General features: G+C 40.1%; 1 protein-coding gene across 7 annotated transcripts in view; it reads left to right on the top strand.

Annotated features, from left to right (window-relative positions):
• ABLIM2 (actin binding LIM protein family member 2) overlaps window positions 1-22,530 on the top strand; it is a 131,302-nt gene that overhangs the window by 31,233 nt on the left and 77,539 nt on the right. For all 7 annotated transcript variants that reach the window (XM_054295754.1, XM_054295751.1, XM_054295749.1 and 4 more), the window contains exons 2-3: window positions 4,870-5,013; window positions 16,695-16,878. In XM_054295754.1, coding sequence (XP_054151729.1) covers window positions 4,870-5,013; window positions 16,695-16,878 — 328 coding nt within the window. The remainder of the gene's footprint in view (window positions 1-4,869; window positions 5,014-16,694; window positions 16,879-22,530) is intronic.

The following is a 22,530-nucleotide window of genomic DNA, read 5'->3' as shown; positions in this document are numbered from 1 at the left end:
TTCTTTTCTCATGAATTTTGTCTCTCCACTCAAATTCCATCTTTCTTTAGGTCATAGTACTCATTAAAATGTCAACATCACAGAAGGACAGGTTGGATGGGGCTTTGAGCAACATAGTGTAGAGGAAGGTGTCCCTCCCAATGCAGGAGGGTTGGAACTAGGTGACCTTTAAAGTCCCTTCCTACCCAAATCGTTCAAGGATTCTGAGATTATACTATCAAATTGTGTCATTTGGCCCTCTATCACTTTGGGCTTCTTTAATCACCAAGAGCAGTAAATCTATTAAACTGTTTTTTTTAGAACAGAGTTAAATAATGTGACACAAATGAGTTATGTAGCCTTAACTATGTCTGTATAGTAAACAAAGAAAGTGGAAGTCTGTATTATTAAACTTTAAAGTTGAGGTTTGATTCCAGATTAAATGTACATTCTTAAGCATGACACTTCTTAATTTTCAGTACTTGATTTCCAAGCTCAGGAATGGCTTCTGTGGGTTCCTGTGCAGAGCTGAAACAAAACACAAAAAACTGGAAAAAGCATTAGGGCTGTGTTGAATTCTGCAGTTTCTGGACATGTTTCTTCATCAGATCTGTAATCTGCCATGAAGGTTTCTCATTTAGCTGTTGGAGAGCCTGATGACAAAGGTGTTTGTTGTCTTCTGCACAGAGCAATCCTAGACTGGCTCTTTTGCCAAGAGTTTGATTTCCCTGTGCTGTTTGCTCACAGCAGAGAGAAGGTGACATTTTCTATCCCAGGCTCCTGAGCAGAGCATGACCAGGGACTTGTGGATCCTCTCCCTTCTGTCACCACCATCAGCTTCTCTTTGCTTCCAAAGTGTTCCTGTCCCACCTAAATCTTTTCCTGGTCTCTGGCACCTTAACCCAGTCCCCAGAGCTGTTAAATCCTGCTTAGTCTAGCAATGACAAAGGAGCTGGGCTTAGTCAAAGGGATGGATTTTTACCACAAACTGTGGATTTTGGATCCAGTGTACCTGTCACAGTGTTCACCAAGTTCAGGCTGCAGCCTTTGATCCAAATACTCCCAAAAGCAAGCTGCTCTGCTTTCTTTTTCATGTTGAAAACCAATGTATTGTATACTAACCTTTTTTCACCTTTATAAAAAGCTTAAACATTTTGTCTGAAATTTTCCCTGAAGAAATGAGTTTGGGATCATCAAATGAGTGAGTAATGTTCTTGTGAATGGGTAAAGTTTGGCAAAGCTGTCAGGCAAATATTGTGATTCTTAGGATGGTCCTGTGTAGGGCCAAGAGTTGTACTTGGTGATCCCTGTCAGTCCCTTCCAACTCAGGATATTCTGTGAATCTGCAAGTTATAAGCATGCTGAAAGCATCGCTTTACAGCAGCCATAAGGTGTGTAATGCAGCTTTAATAATAAGCAATGCCACTGTCCTCCTTCCCCATGGTACATGCAGCGAGTGCACCTCTAGAATAAGCAGTATAGAAGTGAGCCTCAGGAGTTTATCTTATCTGACAATTCTTCAGCAAACTGTTGCTGGTTAATGTGCCCCACTTGGTCCAGAGCTAAGCAGAATTATCTGCTGTGTAGCCTGGTGGAGACAGTCTGAGTCTTGACATCAGAGATGTGTGAGCACTGGGCAGTTGGCAAGAATATTGGCAGTAATGTCCCCAGCAGACAAGTCTTGCACAAAGACGTCCTGTGGAAACTGTGGAAATTGTTCATTCCTTGCCAGTTTTTGTCCTTGTCAAAAAGTGAGTGCAGTCAGATCCTTTTAGGGTTTAAGGATTAATGAGGATACCTCTGCTGGAGCAGAATGTAGTCTGGGAGAAAGGCAAATTTAGAGGAATCAGGTATTCAGTTGTATTTTGGTTTAGAAAAAGTAGCATAAAGTTAAGAAGGAAATTTCTACAAATTGGGGTAAAATGGAAGCATTTAATTTTTAATGAACTCTTTAGTTAGTTATGATCTGATGAGTAGTCTCAGATCATTACATTCCATCAGTAATTATTTCACTTATTAAAGATGTTGATTGTTTCTTCTGCTGCTTCAAAGGCTGATTTTGATACATAAAGACATAAAGGTAGAATACTGAAAATTGCCATGTAAACTTATCTCCTTAAATATGGATTGAAATTTACATTAAAATGTGAAGTTCCCTAGTTTCTCAGAATTGTCAGCAGTTGAAATTTCAACCTAAACCATATTATGTGTCAATGTCTTAAAATACAAACTAATATTTGATTAATTATATTATTTTGTTCTGCTAGATGGAAGAGTAAGTGTTTCAAACTGTCTTCAGAAGGACCTCTTTGTAATGATCTCAGAGGCACTGTATTCCCACTGGGGTTGTGTGAAGTACTTAGTAGCTCAGTTCTGAACGGACAGAAAAGAAAAATAATTACTTCTTTGTCTGCAGTGTATATTTTAAATATGCTTTGTGTTGCTTCAAAATTAATAGAAAAATTCCAGAAGAAATTTCAAGGAAGAATTTAAAAAAAAAACCCCAAACCTAAATATTTTCCTTTTAAAATTTCTTTTATAGCTGAGTTACAGAGTCGTTAATTCCAAACCTTAATTCAGAAACACAAAGGGAAGGAAATGTGTGAAGTCCTGCCCTGTAGCTCTGGATACTGAGCTGGTATTCCCAAATACCTCATGGGAAACAAATTTTTCTGTTTTCTGTCACATTTTCAGCTTGCAACCATTGCCAGAAACCAAAAAACCTCAACTTTGCAACAGTTTTCAGTGTTATTCCGCTTTGCAAAAACTGCATCATTGGACTCCCAGGGGCAGGAAAGCAAATAGAAAAGCAGTGTTTTCCCTGGAAATGGGAGACTGCTGTCCCTTTAGGGAAGGGGATGTTTGGGCGACAGGGCTCTGGTTCCTCCTGGCCCTGCTCTGCCCTGGGCTGGAATTCCTGAGCCTGGCATTCCTGAGCTGGGTTTCTCTGCCCTGTGGGACTCAGCCCAGCACGAGCTGGCGGCTCTCTGTGCTGGCCAGGCACAGACGCCTCTGGAGGGATGCTGCTCTGAAAGGCTGGAACAGGGCAGTAGTTGAGTGAGAGGAAAAGTCAATTGTTTAATTGTTCCAATCAGAATTTTATATTTCAAATGCGACTGTTAAGGCCCAAATATTCTGGCTCCTTTTAAGTCTTTCATGAAATGTATGCTACAAATTTGGTACTTGTTAGCAAATCTGGAGACAGAAAACCTTTATTTACAGTTGCACTTTTAGCTGCTATTCTAGTAACTAACTCAGGAAAATACTTTGTTTTGGTTTCTTACAGGGTTGATTCTCTTTCAGGGTGGGTCGTTTGTTTTGGGCAGGTTACAGTACAGAGAGATTCTTGTGTCAAAAGTAAAGTATTGCAAAGTTCAGAGTTTCCTCTGTTTTTATTTGAGGAATAAATCAGACCCTCATAGTAGCCTGAAGGATCTGTACTTCTTGCTCTGTGTAAGTTTGAGCATCTGCCTTTCTGTAAACCTCCAGTTGCCTGTCATGCTTACATTGTTTTTATTGGAGATATCCTTAATTATAACCAGGCCTTCAGTAATTGCTCCAAAGTTCACAATGCCTTGAGCAGGACTTTTTGACCATCACAGAATGTGTAATTTTAGCAGACAAGGCAAAATGCTAGTGGGTGGTGAATAATGTCATGAGAAGCTCAAGCCCATGTATCTTCTGGGTAAAACAACAAACCCAAACCACTTTAGTTGCAGGAGTAGAAAGTGCTGTTTTGGGTAAAACTTGCAGCAAATCCTCTGGAAGAGTGTGTGGGAGGGAAGCTTAGCATCTTACTGAAATACTGACTCCTTCAACTCAGTGGCTGTGGAAAAGCCTTTTTTGCTTAAGCCTATTGGCATATGAGACATTGCTCCATCTTGAGTGGTTGGTTGGTGAGTTTATTTTGTAGCTAAAATATAAGCAAAATCACTTTGAAATAAGCAATCCAGCCTTTGAGCAAGCATGCCAGATTACTGAGGAAAATGTCATTAAATATGTCTTTTACTTGAATTGTTTTATATGCTTTCCTGTTATTAGTTCTTCACCCAGGGAAAAAACCAGATGTGTTGAGTTGCAGTGCAGCTCCTGTATAATTAACTGCCTTGATGTTTCCTCTCTTGACTCCTAAGTACACTGATAAAATATTGATGCAAGTGCTGCAGCAGGACTGCAAGAATAAGGTCATATCTCACCTGTTCCACATAACACATTGAGATTTCTACTTATCTCATGTTATCAACAGCACAATAAATGCAATTTCTAATTTGCATCACAAGATGGCAGCAAATTTTTAATTCACTTAATTTTCACTAACCTAGATTAACCTAACCTCTTGAAATCATGGTTTCCTTACAAAATGACAAAAAACTGGTTAATGGTCAGATATGTGTGCTGTTTACAGGGATGTCGATGTTTCAGAACTATTCAAAACTTAAAATTTAAAATCAGTAAAAAAAGGCATTTACTGTGAACTTTAAAGATCAGTAGCTCACAGTGTAAGAGTACTAAGTCCCATTAAAGATATTTTGAATAAAAACTATAGCTTTTATCTCTAGATTTCTTGAAGAGAAAATATGACAAAGCATTTTTTGAAATTCAGGTAGAGGCTCTCAAGACTTGATCATGTGGATTCTTTCTTCTAAAGGGAATTCTGATTTATGTTTGAAGTGTGTCCAGTCAAAAGCTTTCAATGTTATGAAATAACAGTGTTGGCTTGGCTCAACTCCTTTTGGCAGATCTTTTCTCATGTGCTGGCCAATCCCAGAAGTTAAAATTTTACTCTGCTTGAGCTGATTTGTCCTAGGTGTTAATTGTCATTGATTGTAAATCTTACAGAAAATGCATCTATGGCCTTTAAAATGCTCTGCTTTTTGTTTTCTCCTGCAGTTTCACAACCACAGGCTGTACATAGCCAGCTGGAGAAGCCATCCAGTACTGCAATTCTCTGCAACACCTGTGGAAAACCATGCAAAGGAGAAGTTTTGAGAGTTCAGAACAAATATTTCCATATTAAATGCTTTGTTTGCAAAGGTAAGTGTGACTGCTGCTTCTATGAGTAGGGCATTAGCAATGGTGTGGCTTAATGACCCTGCAAACTTCTGAAGCATATTTTACAATCCAATCCATGCCTGAAAAGATTTACTGTGAAATCCCTGACTCCTTACTGTAAGGTAATAAAAAACCTAGGTCCCAAAACTGGAGAATATTTTCAATGGATATAGACTTGTTTTTATCCATATTGGAGTTTACTATAGATTTGGGATGTCAGGAAGAAGAGCACTTTGGGAGAACAGTGCAGGGCTAGGAGAGGATGAACATTTGCAAAGAAACTCAGAGGTTTCCTCTCTCCCAGCTCTCTAATGTTTGCTGTAGGGCACACCTTGGCCACATCTGTCCAGGTTCTCTTGTGCTGGACTGTGATCTTTAAATTCCAGTGTGACCCTCTGTGCTTTTCCATTTTTGGGGGGGAAATGACTTGGTTTGCTCCAGGTTGGTGCCTGGTGGTCTAATATTGTCACCTGAATAGCAGAAGGATGGTCCCAGGAAAGGGGAATTATCTGATACAACACCCTTTCTGTAGATACTTGCTTGTTTAAGAACCTATCTGGAAGCTGCAAAGATCTAATTTGTTTTAAATGTACAGGTACATAAATGTTAACTGATGTTGACTAAACAACCTGCTTACTCCATTATTTACCAGTGCTTTTAATAAATGACATTTATTAAACCTTGTAGCCCAGTCTAGAAACATGAGCATGTCTCTGGTTCTAGATGTGTTACTGTAACTATTCCTACTCCTCTTTAGAGGAAATAATAGAAAGAAAACTGTCACTATCTGTTAGCTATACTGATATTTTTTAAAATCCAATGGGATTGAGTACACACTATTAAAAACTGAGGCAATCTTTAATGATTTAGGCAGACAGGACTAAATGTTCAGCTCAATAATTGTGTTCTTTGCAAAATTGCACCACAAGCAAAATAAGCATACGGCATTTTCCTAAACAGCAAAAATATTTTGGTCATCTATTCAGAAGAGATTAGTATTTAAAGCAGACCACAGCCCATACATTCATCTTTTAAGTTCTTTTAAAGCCAGCTGTTCTCATGGCAAATTTGACTATTAGATCAGTTTTTCAGACCTATCTCAGGAAAAGAGCAGCTGATCTGTTATTCAAGAGTCTTGTTTCCTACATGAACCAGTAACATTCTGGTATTTACTCTATATTATCATCTTTATGAAGTCCAAGCCCTTTTTATTTTTAATTGATTTTCTATGAGAAGAGACAAATTCTTCAGAGGGAGTAAGACAGAATTGTACATCCAATTTTTTGGTTTTATATGCCATCTCCATTAGATGATGCCAGGTCACCAACAAATGCAGCATGTGGTCACTGAACCGATTCACTGATCCCAAATTTAGGCAGTGCAGGGGACTTTTTCCCACCCCCATGCAGAGGAAGATGATGAGTGCACTGTAGAATTGCATTGCCCCTATCTGTCTGTAAGAGATAAGAAGGAGTTTGTTCTGCTTCTGGCAGATCTTGGATAAAATGAGGAAAAAAATCACAATGTTAACAAGGTAGCAGGGTAGCATCTGTCAGCCACCTGTCAGTCTCTCAGCTGGCACAGGAGAGTGTCAGAGGTGTGCTAAAACTGCTGCTAGGTGTCAAGGCTCTTGGACTCCTCCTTACTAATCATTTTGCTTAGTTTTCCCACATGATTGCTTTGAGGGTTTTCTCTCATGATTTATATGTCTTAATTTCTTTTATCGCCTTTCAAGGGTTTCCATCAATTTTTCTGGCATTCTTCTGGTATTTGTTTTTGTTTTGTTTCTGGGCTTTATTTGTTACTAATGAAGCATAAGTTGCTTTGTAATATGGATTTGCCATATTGTTGGGTGAGAAGAGCTTTGGAACAAGCAGAACACTGAATATACATTTCTCTAGCTACATAAAAGGAGAAAAAGCAGGTTAGGCAAATGTGACTTTGATTTTTAAATTAATGGATGAAGGAATACAGTTCACATGTTAGGATTTAGCAAAAAGATGGTATTCAGTTCTGATCAGTCAGTCTGCTTTCAGCCTTGGAGGAGAGTTTTGTGCCAAGACCTCTGCTGTTCATGGGCAGGGTGATGATTCTGGGAATGTATTTATCTTATTGTTGATTTCTCCCTGTGGTGCATTTATTTCAATGCCACTCAGCAATGCAGTTTGTCCTGTCTCACCTCATGCACCAAAGATAGCACAGGGAACGAGGCTGTGTGTGCAGCATGCAGGACTGTCCAGGACAGATAATCCCATGTGTGGGCTGGCTGCACTGCCCTGCTAAGATGCCTGCCTGCTTGGTTGACTGCCTCTGTGTTAAACCATCTTGTACCCTGCATCAGAAAACATGTAATATTTATAAAGCTGCAGGAAATTTTGATCCCTCTCACAGAATTTATGGCTGTACAGTGGTGGAAAATGCAAATTGATAAGAATGACAAATGACCATGGTGTGGTGTCTAGGGGTATTTGAGGTCTGTTTGAATGACCTCATCAGTGACAGATGATCTTACACTGGAAAAAGTGGCCCCTTTTTGAATATGTGTGAAATTTGAAACTAATTCTTTGATAGTTTTGGATAAATTATGAGGTTTCAGAGGGTCAAACACATTGAATTCTGTATTTCTACCCTTGTTTTTTTTTTAGGTTAGAAAGGTAGTTTTGTGTATTGCCATACTGCTGTCTGATTATTCATAGAATGGTTTGGGTTGGAAAGAACCAAAGATCACCTCATTCCAACTCCCCTGCCACGAGGAAGGACACCTTCAACTAGACCAGGATGCTCAAAGCCCCATCCAGCCTTGGGCACTTCCAGGGGTGGGGCAGCCACAACTCTTCTGGGCAACCTTGTGAATTTCAGAATGGTAACAGCAACTATATAGATGCCTTTTGTATTCAAATTAAATTACATAACCAAGGAAGGTTAGTGTAAAGTCACTAATTCCCATGCAGTTCTTCTTTCATTCCCATCCAGTTCTTCTTATATTCCCCAGATAATGATTCTAAACAATTCCAAGTTTTTAAAAGGCGAACAACTCCTTTATTATTCAAGACTAAGAGACACATCCAGATTAAAAAATTTAACAGCAGTACTGGGAGCATCTGCTGGTTTTGCTCAGTAGCGAAGTATAATAGGACCTAGGGAGGTAAATAGGCATTATAAATAAGGTTTGTACTCCTATCTATTAAAATGTGTTATTTCCTGCTCAGCTGCACGTCTAATCTGCTAATAAAATTCTGTAGGGAACATACCATCTAACCTCACTTCAAATTTTTACTTAATTTTTAATTTAAAATATATCCCATTTTAATCAGTTTTTGTAGAAGTACTGTTATAATGAAGCTGATATCTTTGATATAGTAAGGCAGAGTTTCATGGGCTTTGGTTCCCATGTTTGCTAATTCTTTTTCTGTTTGTTACCACTGTAAGAAAAGTGTCAAGGACTGTAATTACAAGCACTGCAATAAAATATTTATGACTTAGACTGTCAAACTAAAAAAAAAGTGTTGAATATAAAATATTCTGAGGGTGTCTGTCAGGTCAGTACTGCATTTAATGAAGTGGATGGTATTAGACAAATATTAACTTGGAGCTTGCTTACAGCTGTGATTTAGTAGACCCATGAGAGAGACAGGTTAGCATAGAATTGTAGATAGGGAGATGTAGGTACTGTAATTATGTTATCTTGGGTAGCCTCTTAGATCATTGATAAGGATAGAAATTACCCTGTTTTATTAGTATTTAATTTGGGATATTTTGATAGTATCCTAATATTTCCAGAGTTGCAGTGACCAGTTTAAACAGGAGAACCTTGCTAAAGAGTGTTCTTTGTACATATGTAAGAAGAACTATAACTCACATCTGTGTCCTTTCCTGTTTTGTCTTGATGAAAGGAAATAAATTTCCAGTCTGAGCCACAGAGGTGAAAACATGACCTATGTGCTATACCTGCTGCATTGTATCTTGTTTTACCCCTAATCAAAATTCTCCTGATTGCTGTCTTGTTCTGGGTGCAGCACATGCAATCTTCCCTGCTGGCACTGCTAGCAGTTGCAAATATACTTTTTCTCCCCCTAATTTCCATGGGTTTTTTTTAAATTAATCTGCTAGAATTTATCACATCTTCACCTTAGAATGGGGTATGAGGTTCTGGGGATTAGTGTTTCTGTGACCCTGCAGTGTCCTGGGAATTGTGAAAAAGCCCAGGTCTGGATATATCACTTCTATACTATCTTCTCAGTAGAACATGCCACAGAACCCAGAGTTATATCATTTATTGGGAAGTCCTCTTAATGAGAAGGGCTAAGACAAAATATTCAGTGAAAATATTAAAAACGTGGAGTAACTTGGCAATAGGAGTTATTTCTTTGTTAGATCAAATGCATTTGCTAGGATATAAATAAGTTCTAAGCTACACTGAGTAATCTGAGAGACTCGCATTTGCACATAGCTATGGGGTTTCACGTTTCAAAATGGGAGTCACTTACGGGAAGCTCATTTGTGAGATTGCCCAGTCCCAGATTTTGCCAGGCAGCAGCAATTTCTGGTATTCCTGCTGCCATGGCCACGGGGGATTAGTGTAGGGACCAGCAACGTGTCCAGCACTTCCTGAGTCCTTCAGGAGTTTGCCATCCCTGATCATATTAACTCAGTATAACAGGAAACACTGTTTACAGTGTAAAGCTCACCAAGGTTGCAGAGTGTGGTAGGTTTAGGGCTGCCTTACCAATGTCATGTTAGCTTGTAATTTTTTATTTCACTGAAATTGTGATGATGATAATAATGATCAAAAAATCACTTTTGCTGCTGCAAAAGTAATTTAATTTATCAGCAAATGGTTCTATGTTGGGATTTTAAAAGCTGAACATTAAAATATTTAATCACTGATTTTCTAAAAACAACTCAATAATTAAAGCACAAACAAATTTTCGTCAGTTAACTGACTTGCACTATCACAAAGCAATGGATAATTTTCCTTTTTTTACAATCATGTTCTTGTTACAACCTTTCTTTGTATTCATTAAAAACCTTCTACAGCCCCTCACATCCTGGCCATACACCCATCATACCAGCGCTCTAGCAACATGACATACATATTTCAGCCAGAGTCTGATGAATCCTTGTTTAAGAGTATCTTTCACGAATTTAATAAATACATAATATTAGTAAAGCATGGTGAAATGGGAGGAATCATGGTTACAAGTACTGGTAAAGGAATATCTTAATAACATCCAATAGAAAGTAGCTAACTACTCACCAAAGGAAGCCAAACCTCTGTTTCTTCTGTTTTCCAATTTATTTACTCCTTATTTGCATCCTTCTAGTCCATTATAGTTATAGTAGAAAGGTAAATGCTCATTAGAGGATAGGATTTTCAAATCTGTGTAAGCTTTGCAGGCAGTAAAGATACTATTCATATTAAGAAGTTTTGAACATTATACATAGTTTCAATGCACATTAGCTAGTGTCACAGAATTTTTACTATTAAAAAAAGCCTGTAAGTCTTTTTAATTACTCAAGTTCTCTTTTGGGTAAGGTTTTCCCTGTGCAAAAACAAAGTCAGTGCAAGGATGCCTTTCTGCAGGGTACTTGCAGACTGTGTGACGCCTTTTCCCTTGAGGACACAGCAGGGATACAGCAGCACTGTGGAGTAGCTACTGGGCATTTCAGTGCACTAAGGTGATGTGATGCCTCTATTGAGACCCAGAGAGAGTTGTTGCCTAAAATTCATCACTGCCACAGTGGTGTTATTCCACCTCCCACTTGCTGCAACTCATTAACACGAGGCCATCTGCCATATCTGTGAATAGAGCAGGGACTTCATTTGCAAACCTGGAACTGGCACCCAAAGCACTGTTAAAGAAAAGCTGAAAATATTTGGCGTTGTTGCTTTGCATGTTGGGGTTTCTTTAGGGTTGTGGCTTTTACTGTCTCTTATTGTTTTTAAAAACCTGTTTTAATTAGTCTGGCTAATGACAGCAGTATTTTATGATAGACACTTAAGTTGTTATTAGGTTTAAAATTGGTTAAAACACATTACTCTTTTTCTTAAATTTCTTTAGCATACTTGTAAATTTTAATTAACCAGATTGAGTTCTTAAAATAAGAAATTAGTATAAACGAGACATTTTTCCAGTTTTCCTGGGGATTATTTTGGTAGTTTGAAACAGCCACATACCTAATGTTGTGAGGACCTTGTTCACCTCTAAGACTATGCTTTTATAGGGCAGCAACACTGTCTCTAAGCTATTGGAAAACTATGCTCTCCAGAAGGAAAATGGAAATATATGTTCTAATGAAACATTATTCAATGTGTAGATCCCATTTATTATAGCATTCAAGGTACATTGTGCCCAGGAAACTTCCAAAACTCTCCTTCATTTTAATTGCTATAGTCTCATGTTTTGTCAATCTCATAAGAGTATTCTGAATCTCAAAGGGTTTTCCTGCACTGAAGTGTTTACTCCACAAATTAATTTGTGAGCATCATGGCCAGTGTAGCCAGGGAGCTTGTGTAGGTGCTGTACTCTCTATCCTCTATAGCTTCATCAGTGCTACATGTGCATGGTGAAGTGTTGCAGGATATGATATATCCCCACAGTTCTCTGTCTTTTCTGCTCCTGAAAGTTGCTGGTTTTCTTCCATCACACCTGTCTGCCTTCCTGCATTTCCTGGTTGGAAGCTGCAGAAGAGACCAGCAGGTCTGTCCAGGACTTTTCTGGGGCTGCATGCTGCTTTTGTTTGCCCTGGATAGTAACAAAATGAGGTGTCATTCAAGTCCTTGAGATAATAGATGATATTTTGGATATTATTGCTAATACACTGCCAGTGATTGACGGGCTTGAGTGTTCTTGATTTCACAGATGTGTTTGGAAAGACAGTTGATATGATCATTTGTGCACAGAAGAGTGATTGCATTGTATGGTTTATATACCCCATTGCAAGGTTCCTTCTGTCTTACTGCTGCTCACCTATAGACTGAAGGTTGAGGTGTGAATTAACTGAGATGATATCCCCATGCCAGTATTTGTATGGCCAGCAAACTTGGAGCTGGGAAAGACTTCCCCAAAAGCTTTGTGAAAAGCTTATCTGGACTTAGCACACCAGACCATGCAAGGAGGAGTATCAGAGTCACAGCCATCTGCTGGAATGAGCTTAGACTGCTGCAGATTAATTGCAGTTCAGCTTGAACTTCAGTCAGAGCTGTAGCAGTGGAAGTTTGCCAGGTGGTTCTGATTCCTTCTCACAGGCATAGGGGCCAGGAGAAATGTTCCACACGTGATCATGGGCTTTTGGATTATGGGACCAGGCTTCATTGGTGATGTATGAATACATACAATTTAGCTGCCAAAAGAGAGTAATATCAGCAGTGTAATATGTGTCATTCTTGGGATCGTGGTCAGCCAGCAGCATCCATCTCATGGATGGAGGAAAAATACCAAAGTGGACCTAAAACCATGGTGCTGAGGGAGAAAAATTTTATTTAACTTACATCAGGCAGAAAATGGGAGGGAAAAATATAGACTTGATATGTGCAGTTGCATGTAAGCAAACCACTTGGCTGTCTGGCACGTTGGCAGCAGAACAGCACTGCTGGGCTGGCCAGACCTGCAGTGCCTGCTGCAGCCTGCTGCAGTGTGCAGCAGCACAGAGAGCATGGCATCCCCCAAGCAGCTCAGGACACAGCTGGTTTTTAGGCCCAGCATACAGCCAAAAAATTAATCTAATTTCAGTAGGCTCATTTGCCAGCACTGAAAACAGATGAATTTTATATTTGTGCACTGCAAATGGAGTACTGATGGCATACAGTAGGGGAATAGCAATGTGCTTAAAGTGCATTGATTAATTGATTTACTGCTGTTTATTTTTATAAAATCATAGCATAATGAAAGGGACATTTAAAGGTCATCTAGTCCAAACTCCCCTGGAATGAGCAGCAATATCTTCAACCTAATCAGTTTGCTCAGGGCTCTGTCCAACCTGACTTTAAATGTTTCCAGAGATGGACCATCTACCATCTCTCTGGACAACCTGTTCCAGTGTCTCACCAGCCTCACTTAAAAAAAAGTCTTCCATATATCCTGTCTAAATTACACCTATTTTAGCTTAAAACCATTACACACTGCAAAAATTCCAGTGCTTCAGGTGCTGTTGCAGACACCATGCTAGGGAAAAAAGTAGTCAGTTTCTAAACCAGTAGAGGAACCCCTCACGTGAAGTATTTGGTGTCAGGTAACTGCGAACTGTCTTGAAAAGTGGAATTATCCAGCTGTAAGAGATGCTACCCTGAGATACTATCCCTAAAAATGGTGTAGATATTATCCCTCTCAAATACCATAGCACATCCAGGTACTGACTTGCTCCTAAATTTCATAAGAATAAGAGACAAACACTTATTCACTACTTTAAAAGTCCTCCTAAAGCTTATAACTGCTCAGGAAAAGGCAGTTTTCTTTGCCTTGTATGCAAGGTAATACTGAGACAAGAAGATGAGTTACTCTGTGTTAGTCTCTTCATTAATATAATTACTGTTTTCAGTGCTTTTCTCTCATCACCAAGATGAACTTCAGAATCTGTTGAAAACTGTTTCTGGGTTAAAAATAACCCTTCCTCCAGATACTCCTTTTGGAAGACAAATGCTAGGTGGGAGTGGATGTGACACAATGCTAATTTCCTGTCCTAGGAGAGTAAGATCTGGTAGCTGCCTTCAGATATTCTCCCTAGACTTCCTCCAGCTTTCTTTTCCTAGTTTCTTCTCTCTGCAGCATCATCTCAGGCGGGCAGTGTCTGTGTGCACACAAGTAGCCAGCGAGGGGCACAGCATCTCACCTGAGGGAAGGCCAGTGGGTCTCTTTTCAGAGCTGCTCTGCTCAGCTTTAAACCATAAGTGTTTTAATGTTCAAGCCAGTATTTAACTGGAACCCTTGGGTTTTTCTCTGGTCAGCTGAGTGTCAAGTTAAACTGGATCAGATGGTTCAGAGAGTGAAGGAGCAGGCAAGGATTTGTGACTCAAGGTGTGGCCAGCGGAGCAGAGCTGGTGGGGATGCTCATTCAGCCACTCTTGCATAGGGGGAGGCTGAAGTGATGGCAATGAAGAAGGGACCTGGTGAGAGGATGCTGAACTCACTTTTATTTTGAAGTCCCAATAACTTGTTTTCCTGCCTCCCTTTAGGAGAGCGGTTTCACTGCAGGGTTTCCTGAGAAGCCAGGATTAAGTGCATTAGTGCAGTCTGCTTTAGTGACAGCAAAGAGAGGCCAATACCCTCAGGGTGAGACAGAGTGCCCCCAAATGCCAAACTGTTGCTGACCCCATGTGCCCCAAGCCTTGCACCAGGCCTCTCTTAGCTGCAGTGAGAGCCTGCCTGGCTTCCATTTGGCCTATAAATACAGATTTGCTTGTGCTTATCTCTCATTTTAGCAGGTAAACAGGGACAAAAGTGCACAACAGAGCAGTGGCAAATAGTTTGTGGCTATGCTATCAAGTCATCTTCCTCTGGTGATGGAAGGCCAGCTGCATGTCCCTCTGTGATGGTGCACAGCAGAATGTGTTAACCAGAGCCTGTTCTGTAGCTCCAAGTGGCTCTTGGTGCCTTTGTCCAGGTGCACTGCAGTCAGGAGTGCCACAACCAATAAAGAAACATATTTAGGGACATAACCCCTCTCTCCTCTTTTCAGAAATGCAGTTATGTCCTTTTAACTTTTTCTTTAATGATCCATTTTACAAGTTCAAACCCTCTATGATGCAATTTGGAGCTGTTCTGGGGCATCAGTATCAGCTCAGCATGCTGCTCAGCATCATCCTGAATCCATAGCTGAGCTCTGCTTCTGTGACACCAGTAGGTAGCTGAAATACATAGGCTGAAAGAAACTCATGATATCCAGCAAGTTGTGCCAGATTTTTGGAAAGTCTGTTCAAAAAGGCTGTCCTTCCTAAAAATGAGAGCACGGGTGAGAAAGAGAAATGCTAAAGCAAATGTGTGAAGCCTGTGAGATAGAGAACATGAACAATATATTCAAATATAAATAATCTAATCCATGTTGTCCATGACACATGCAATAATAATAATTGGAATTATTTTGAATTATAAGAAAGATTAGAACCCATAGCTGTTCAGTTCTTGACCATACACTAATACAGCTCTAGCATGATTGTTGTTTTCTGACTCCTAGCAGTCAGGGCCATCTCCAGGGAGAATGATGAGCACTGAAATCCCACACAGGGATGAGCCCTCAGAGGGCTCAAGGAGAGCCTTGAGCCCAGGCCTCCTGTACTACAGCTAACAAAGACTATAGAAGAGGGAGGGTGGTTGGGTGTAATTTTGTATGAATGATCTAGATCTCCTCTGCTTTCTTGGGGTTTCTGTGCTCTATGTGTTGCTTTGTGCCTTGGGCACCTCTGTTGGGCTATTTTTCTTGTAGTTTAGGAGCAAGATGACTGATTCTGACACTGCAACCAGCTTTGGGTGTGAGTTGCCAGGCTTTACATTTAGAAACCAAAGTGCCTGTGGGCTCTCAGGTACCCAAGTGTAAATCTCAATCTGGAATTTTACAAGCATGGATACTTCTGCTATTTTGAGACCAAGGCACTGAGCAGCTCTGCGATGTTTAGTACATGCAACCCAAATTTAATAAGCAACATTCCCACTCCTTTTCTGTGGGCTGTATGTGAGTAGTGGCACTGCTGTGGTTCAGCGTGGTTTGCCTGTAAACACCATTTGCTGATGGGAACACATTCCCACGTGAACATCCCCAGGAGCAGACGTGAGTAGTAACAAGTGTGGTGCTGTGACTTGCTGTAAAGGAGTAGTCAACAGAGCAGCAGAATCACCACTTTGAAGTCCAGTTCTCTTTTAAATCAAGACGAGTCTGTTTTCAAAGATCCTGGCCAATGTGGATAGTGGTTATGTTCTACATGTCTGCTCTTTCTGTGTGACTTCACCAGACCATTGTATCTCTCCTTTCCCATCTTATACTTTCTCAGAACTCCAGCTAGCTCCATCCCTGGTGCAAGGAAGAAAACTCCTGAGCAGTCTCACAAGCCTTTGGTTAATCAACTTTAACCCTTTCCTACAGGTTTAGTTTAAAAAAATAAAAATTGACATTTAGAATTAAAACCTTACTTTTGCCAGGAGCAGATGAACCTGGAGATGCCTGGAGATACTGATTTAACTTGTGAAAACTTGGAGCAGTTGCCATGAGCATCAGCCCTCATGTTTAGAGACAGCACTAGTTAACCCTTTTGCGTCAAGGAGAAAATATAAAACACCTGTAATCTGTCAGAGATGTTTCTTTGCGACACTGGTGCTTTAGATTTTAAAGATTTGTACCCTTTATGCATTTCTTTTAACCTGTTACATGTGTTAGATGTTGTATATGGTAACCCTGAACTCAACTCCTACAGACTTTAACTTTGTACTCACAGCTGCTGCACTGAGGTTTTTACATTAAGTAAGTCCAGGCTATTAGTGTCCAAAATACATGACAGATGTAATTTACTGTAAGAGTAGTGTCTTTCAGATGCACATCTGCTCTGTGATCATAAGCCTATACACTGCAGTGCTTAAGTACTCCACTATGAACCATTCAGATCACAGGTGAAAAGTCAGCCTAATTTTAGAAGATTTGTTTCTTGCCTTCTGAGTCTGCCTTTTCTCTTTCTGCAGCTTGTGGATGTGACTTGGCTCAAGGAGGATTTTTTGTGAGACAGGGAGACTACATCTGTACTTTGGACTACCAGAGACTCTATGGCACACGCTGCTTCAGTTGTGATGAATTCATTGAGGGGGAAGTGGTCTCAGCACTGGGCAAAACCTATCACCCAGACTGCTTTGTGTGTGCTGTCTGCAGGTAGGTTTTCTACATGAAGTTGTGTTTCTGATGCCAGAATGCCCTGAATGCCAGGCATTCAAACCTATAGCCTAGAGACAAGGTTTTATTTTCTCACACCTTAAAAAATTGCAGAATTAAAAAGAAAAAAAAAAATCTGTAATTTTGAGTGCCTCCCCTTTTTCCAAATGTGTTTTTCTTTTTTATGTTATCGGATGTGTGATGTTTTCAAAGTGCTTTAGAAACTTCCAGTCTTTGTTGTATGACATTTGTATGACCAAGTGTTGCCTCATTTCTTTGCTGTCTGCTGCTTTGTCATTTGTTGGCCTGAAGGTACAAAGAATTTCAGTGCCAGTGGCTGAATCCTCAGCAGGCTACTACTGTAGTAGTGTAGCTCAGTGGGATCATTTCCCACATGGGTCACAAACTCAGCAATAAAAGGACTGATGTCATCTGTCTTTTGATGACTGATGTCATCAAAACTGATGTTTTGACCTGCATCTTAATCCTCTAGTGTAGAAATAGCACAAACACATCTATTGATGACTTCATGAAGAAGCTCAAAGTGCACTAAACCTTCAGAAAGCACACTGTTTTAGCAGTTTGGAGTAAATGGAAGTGCTTCCACAGTTTCTCTGACTAAACCTGAGCTTTGAGGAGTACAAGAAAAGCAGCCCCACTCTGGCAGGGTTTCAGGGCCCAGCAAGGCGCTGGTGCAGCACAGCTCAGGTGCTCTGTGTGCTGGTGCCTCGTGCAGTGACTGTGCAGTCCCAAACCAGCATGGCCGTGCCACTGTGGCTGTCTGCCAGCCCAGCCTGCCCTGCCCATGGGGCTCAGAAATCCTCCTGTGCTGATGCAGGAGCAGGGCACCAAACCCCAGAGCAGCTGTGGTCCTGACAGAATCTCAATTAAATAAAATAATTGCACAAATAATAATAATAGCTGTGGGAAGAGGGGAGACTCTGAGTTGGACAAGCCTTTATTAGATTAAATTCTGTCTAAGTTCTGATCTGTTTAATAGGCAATTTTTCCTTTTGGATGCTTAAAAGAAGTGTGGAGAGTAAAGATAAAAAAATCCTAAAATTCTTTTCATATTTTACTTTTTCTTTTAATAGTACAGGAAAATTACCTAAAGTGTATCTCATTAATTAACTTCTGGCTGCACATGCTATTGGCCTGCAGCCTGGCAGTATTACATCTCTTCTAGAGATGAGCAGAACTAATTTTTGGTACTTTTATTCTCAGCACTTGTACCTTCTGTAAAGTGAGGTACTCCTTCATTTAAGAGAAATAAAAAAAAACTGGTTGATTCCATTTTTCTGTACTTAGAAATTACCTACCTTGGGTTTCAGGCCATTGGAAATACCAACTCCTGCTTTATTTAGTCAATCATAGCTTAGAACTTGGTCTACAAGTTTATTTTGTCTCCCTGGAAATTAATACAGTTTATTTTGTCTCCCTGGAAATTTGGAATAATTTTCCTTGTGACTAAAATATATATTTTTAAGTGCCTTATTCAGGTGAGTTAAATTGCAGCACTGTGAAATTATTTATGCTGCAAATACAATGTGTGATGAAGATGTGGTAAAGCTTTTAAAAATGAAGTTCCTGATACAATAATACATCATGCAAAAAATAAAACCAGAGATGTTCCCTAACCTTCTGTATAACTAAATAGTTGTATTAAATGCTATTTTGCTGTTTCTAGTCATTCAATTGAGACCCAGATCTGCTTCTGTTGCTTTTCTTGGAAGAACACACAAATTCATATTGTCTTCATCAGAGCCAGCAAATGCCCTGCTGACTAGCAGGATTCAATTAGTGTCTCCCAGGGGGGTTGTAACACTGATTTGTGGTGCAGAGCAGCAGAAGAATCTTGTCATGTGTTTGTATGCTTTAAATCAGCTTCAATTATCCCTGTCATTGCAAGCCAGACATAACCTGTGTTTTTTATGGGAAAGGGTGTCCTATCTAAACATCATCAGATTTATTTTGAGTGATATTCTCAGTAAAAATAAGGTTGGTAGGCTATAAAGACATGTTTTTTATGCCAGAAGAAAGAACTTGTTTGTTTTTTAAGAAACAGTAATGATAAAAGAGGTGGGGGGAATGGTGTAAAGCTCTCTACCTTAGTATTTTCCTTGGTGGGGAGAGTCAGGAGAGCCATTTGTCTCCTCATTTTTTACAGATGAGTGAAAACCTGAGATACTGCACCAAGGCACGCTGTCAGTAGTAGTTGCTGGATGATGCCAACTGCATTTGGCATTACCTTGTACAGCCAGACTTCAGTGTGGGTGCTGTGTTAGAAATCTAAGCTCCAGAATGGTGTGAGTTTGAGAAGTGGTGACTGCCTGCCAGTGGGGCTGTTCCCACTCTCATGGAAACCAAGCCAGACTCTTACCATCCTCAGCATGAAAACACTGGCAGCAGAAGGCATTTTGCACTCATGACACACTTCTCCAAAATGCTGCAGGATCATTAAAATTCTTTTAAATGAGCACTTCTGCAACCCCTATTTCTGTAGCTGCTGAAGTAACACTTCTGAACTGTTTCTACATTGCATAGTAAACCAGTGCCAGTAGCAAGTCCTTTTTTCCCCTTATTTTCAGAGAAGATAAGGTTTGAATAGAAACATGTGGGAAGTGTATGGTAGCAGCAGTGGGAAAACCTAGCCAGCAGGAGCAGTGTGGAAAAGTCAGCAATCCAAGTTCAGTTGTCTCCTGATATTACTACTGTTGGATGCCACATGGCTCAGTGTCACAGGGAGCTGTGTGCCTTGTACCCTCTGCACTGCATTTCTAACCTGCTGCCCTGCTCTGTGAAAAAGCTGGAGTGTCAGGAATCCAGCTCATCCCTGGGCATCTCTCGAGAGTCAGATGCTACTGCCCAGGGCTGCCACAAGCTAAAGTAAAAAAAAAAAAAAGAAATTAATTAGTGCTCAGAGAAAAACTGGTAGAAGTACAATATGTTGTGCCATCCTATTTGTTTCTCTCTATCTTGTGTTAACCAAGTGGCTCTTAAAAAAAAATCAAGTTTCAATGCATGTTTGCTCTGCTGGAGTAAAGGTTAAAAACTTAATCCTTTTTTCTTCCAGTGCTGTTCATAGTCTAGTGAAACCTTTTTTCTGCTGTGGTGTTTTGTGATGATAATGCCTAAAACTAGGAATGAGTGAAAGAATAACAACATAAATTGAAAACTTGCAGATTAAATGCTTATTCCCAGGAAGTGGCAGAGCAATCTTCTTATAGTTTCATTAACTGGAAGGAGCTGTGTCCTCCAGAGGGCTGCCAAAGACATTTCCTTCAAAAGCTTCATGTGTTTGTAAAAGTGAAATAGAAAGAACGAGAAAATTGAGGCTGGCTATAGCAATAGAAGCTTATTTTTATTAAAATTGTGTACATACTTCTTACATGGCTGTTGTAGTCAGGACAGTTTGGCTCTTATGTAGGATGGGAAAGGGCAGGACATTGAGTATTTCAGAAAGAAATGGGTTGTCATACCTGTGATAATGCTTTAAAAATGGAATTTTCAGGAGATGTCTTAGTGTGTTAACAATTCCTATAGATTTAGTAAGAATATATTAAGATATATGGTCTGTCTAATGTGGCACCAAGAGTACAATTTCTGTTACTTGTGTGCTGCCTGTTCACTGAATACAAAAAAACAGGGATTTGATTTTATGGGTATAATTGTAATTAGCCAGGTTGGGGGGTTGGTGTTTATGCACCCAGTTGGAGGAGTGTATGTAATAGTTACCCTTTTAGTTTCAGTACTCATGTACTTAAAAGTTGGAAAAAAATTGTGGCATGTAAATGATAAAGAGAGGACAACTTGACCCCTAGGGGGGTGATAGATTCGCACATACATTCTGGATTAATAAGGAAACAGGTTTGTGTTTGCTTTACAGAATTTTTATATTTAAGTCTTTCTGAGCTCAGGAAGTTTCTTTTAAAACAGCATCTTGACAAAAGCTGAATATGTGCCGTGTAGAGGTGAATAGTATGTGGAGCGGAAAGAGGCAGAAGGGGTTGCCTGCCAAATCCAGCTATAAAACCTCTTCCAACCCATTTGTATTTTTTACTGTCTTCAAGAAGGTAATTCACTTTGGCCAGGCAGTTGAATATAAAAAATCAGAAAGCTTAAATTCTTCTCTTTTTTTCAGCAGAAGATTGTGTAATCCTACATATATAACACTGCTACTTCTAGAAAGAACTGACATCTTTTGTTTATGTATGTCTTAAGAAGTTAGGATAATACTGAAAATTAAAAGTTCAAATTCAGTTTCTTCTTAAACATAGCAGTCATTAAAGACTTTTTGAATGTGCTAAACCATTTTATTTGTTCACATTTTAATGCTGCTGAATTTGGAAAGGGTTTTGTTTCCACTTAAGCAGTACCTGGTTCTTCTTAAGGCATCTCATGAAGTGGTCTTCATCTCACCACCAGTCACCCACTGAACACTTCTAGGTATTGTAGAAACCTACAAGGTGTTGAGCCCACGATTTTGAAATCAGCCTGAGTGTTCCCTGCATTTTGATTCTAAACCAAATGTATTTATCAATAAGTGATTTTTCCTGAACAAAGGGATGATTGTGTGCTGCTCTTCAGGTTTAGGTCTCCTGCTCTTTGAAGGAAGGGTCTGGAGTGCAAGTCCTGTGAGGAGCAGCTGAGGGTACTGGAGTTGTTTATCTGGAGAAAAGGAGGCTCAGAGAAGGCTCTCTACAGCTGCCTGAAAGGAGGTTGTAGAGAGCTGAGGGTCGGTTTCTTCTCCCAGGAAACCAGCAATAGGACAAGGGGAGATGTCTTTATATGGTGCCAGAGAAGGTTCAGATAGAATATCAGGACAAGGTTCTTCTTTGAAAAGGGGGTTAAGCATTGGAACCGGGTGCCCAGGGAAGTGATGGGATCACCATCTCTGGCAGTCTTCATGAAATCAGTAGGCATGTGATGACATGAGCATAGTGAAGTTTGGTCACAAAGATTTGACTTGATGATCTTGAAGGTCTGTTGCAACCTTAGTTATTCTGGGATTCTTTGGCTCTATATGGAACATCCCTATAGCCCTAGAATAATGTAGGATGGAAGGGATTTTTGGTGGTCCAGCCCCTGGCTCAAAGCAAGTCCAGTTTGAGTAGACAGCTGATGGCATTTCTTTAAAAAATTTCCAACAGACTCTCTGAACAGTGTGTTCCAGCATTCAACAAGCTCATGGTAATTTTTTTTCCTTATATTGAGTTGACATTTCCCATGTTCCAGCTTATTTCTGCTCCCTCTTGTCCTTTCACTCTTTACCTCTGAGAAGAGCATGGTTCCAGTTTTGTGTGCATGCCATCAGGTAGTTTTAGACAGTAACGCAATCTTTCCTGAGCAGGTACATCTGCTGCAGCCCCTGCCTGCCCATGTGTCCTGTGCTGCACTCTGGAGCTGACCACCTTCCCTCATGTCCCTCCAGTAAATCTTGTCCTGAGGAGCCCAAAATGGTGCCTGCTGCAGTCTCCTAAATGATGAACAGAGGGAAGGTTACATCCCTGTATCACTGCCCAGTCTCCTAAATGATGAACAGAGGGAAGGTCACATCCCTGTATCACTGCCCAGTCTCCTAAATGATGAACAGAGGGAAGGTCACATCCCTGTACCTGCTGGCTGCACTAATGCCTCCCATGATGTGGCTGT

Source organism: Melozone crissalis, unplaced genomic scaffold (genome assembly GCF_028551555.1).
Source record: "Melozone crissalis strain CALT ecotype California unplaced genomic scaffold, PUWL_Pcris_2 ptg000006l_1, whole genome shotgun sequence".
NCBI classification, from domain to species: domain Eukaryota; kingdom Metazoa; phylum Chordata; class Aves; order Passeriformes; family Passerellidae; genus Melozone; species Melozone crissalis.
Note: the sequence above shows the minus strand (reverse complement) of the source record. Positions and strands in the feature narration are given on the sequence as shown.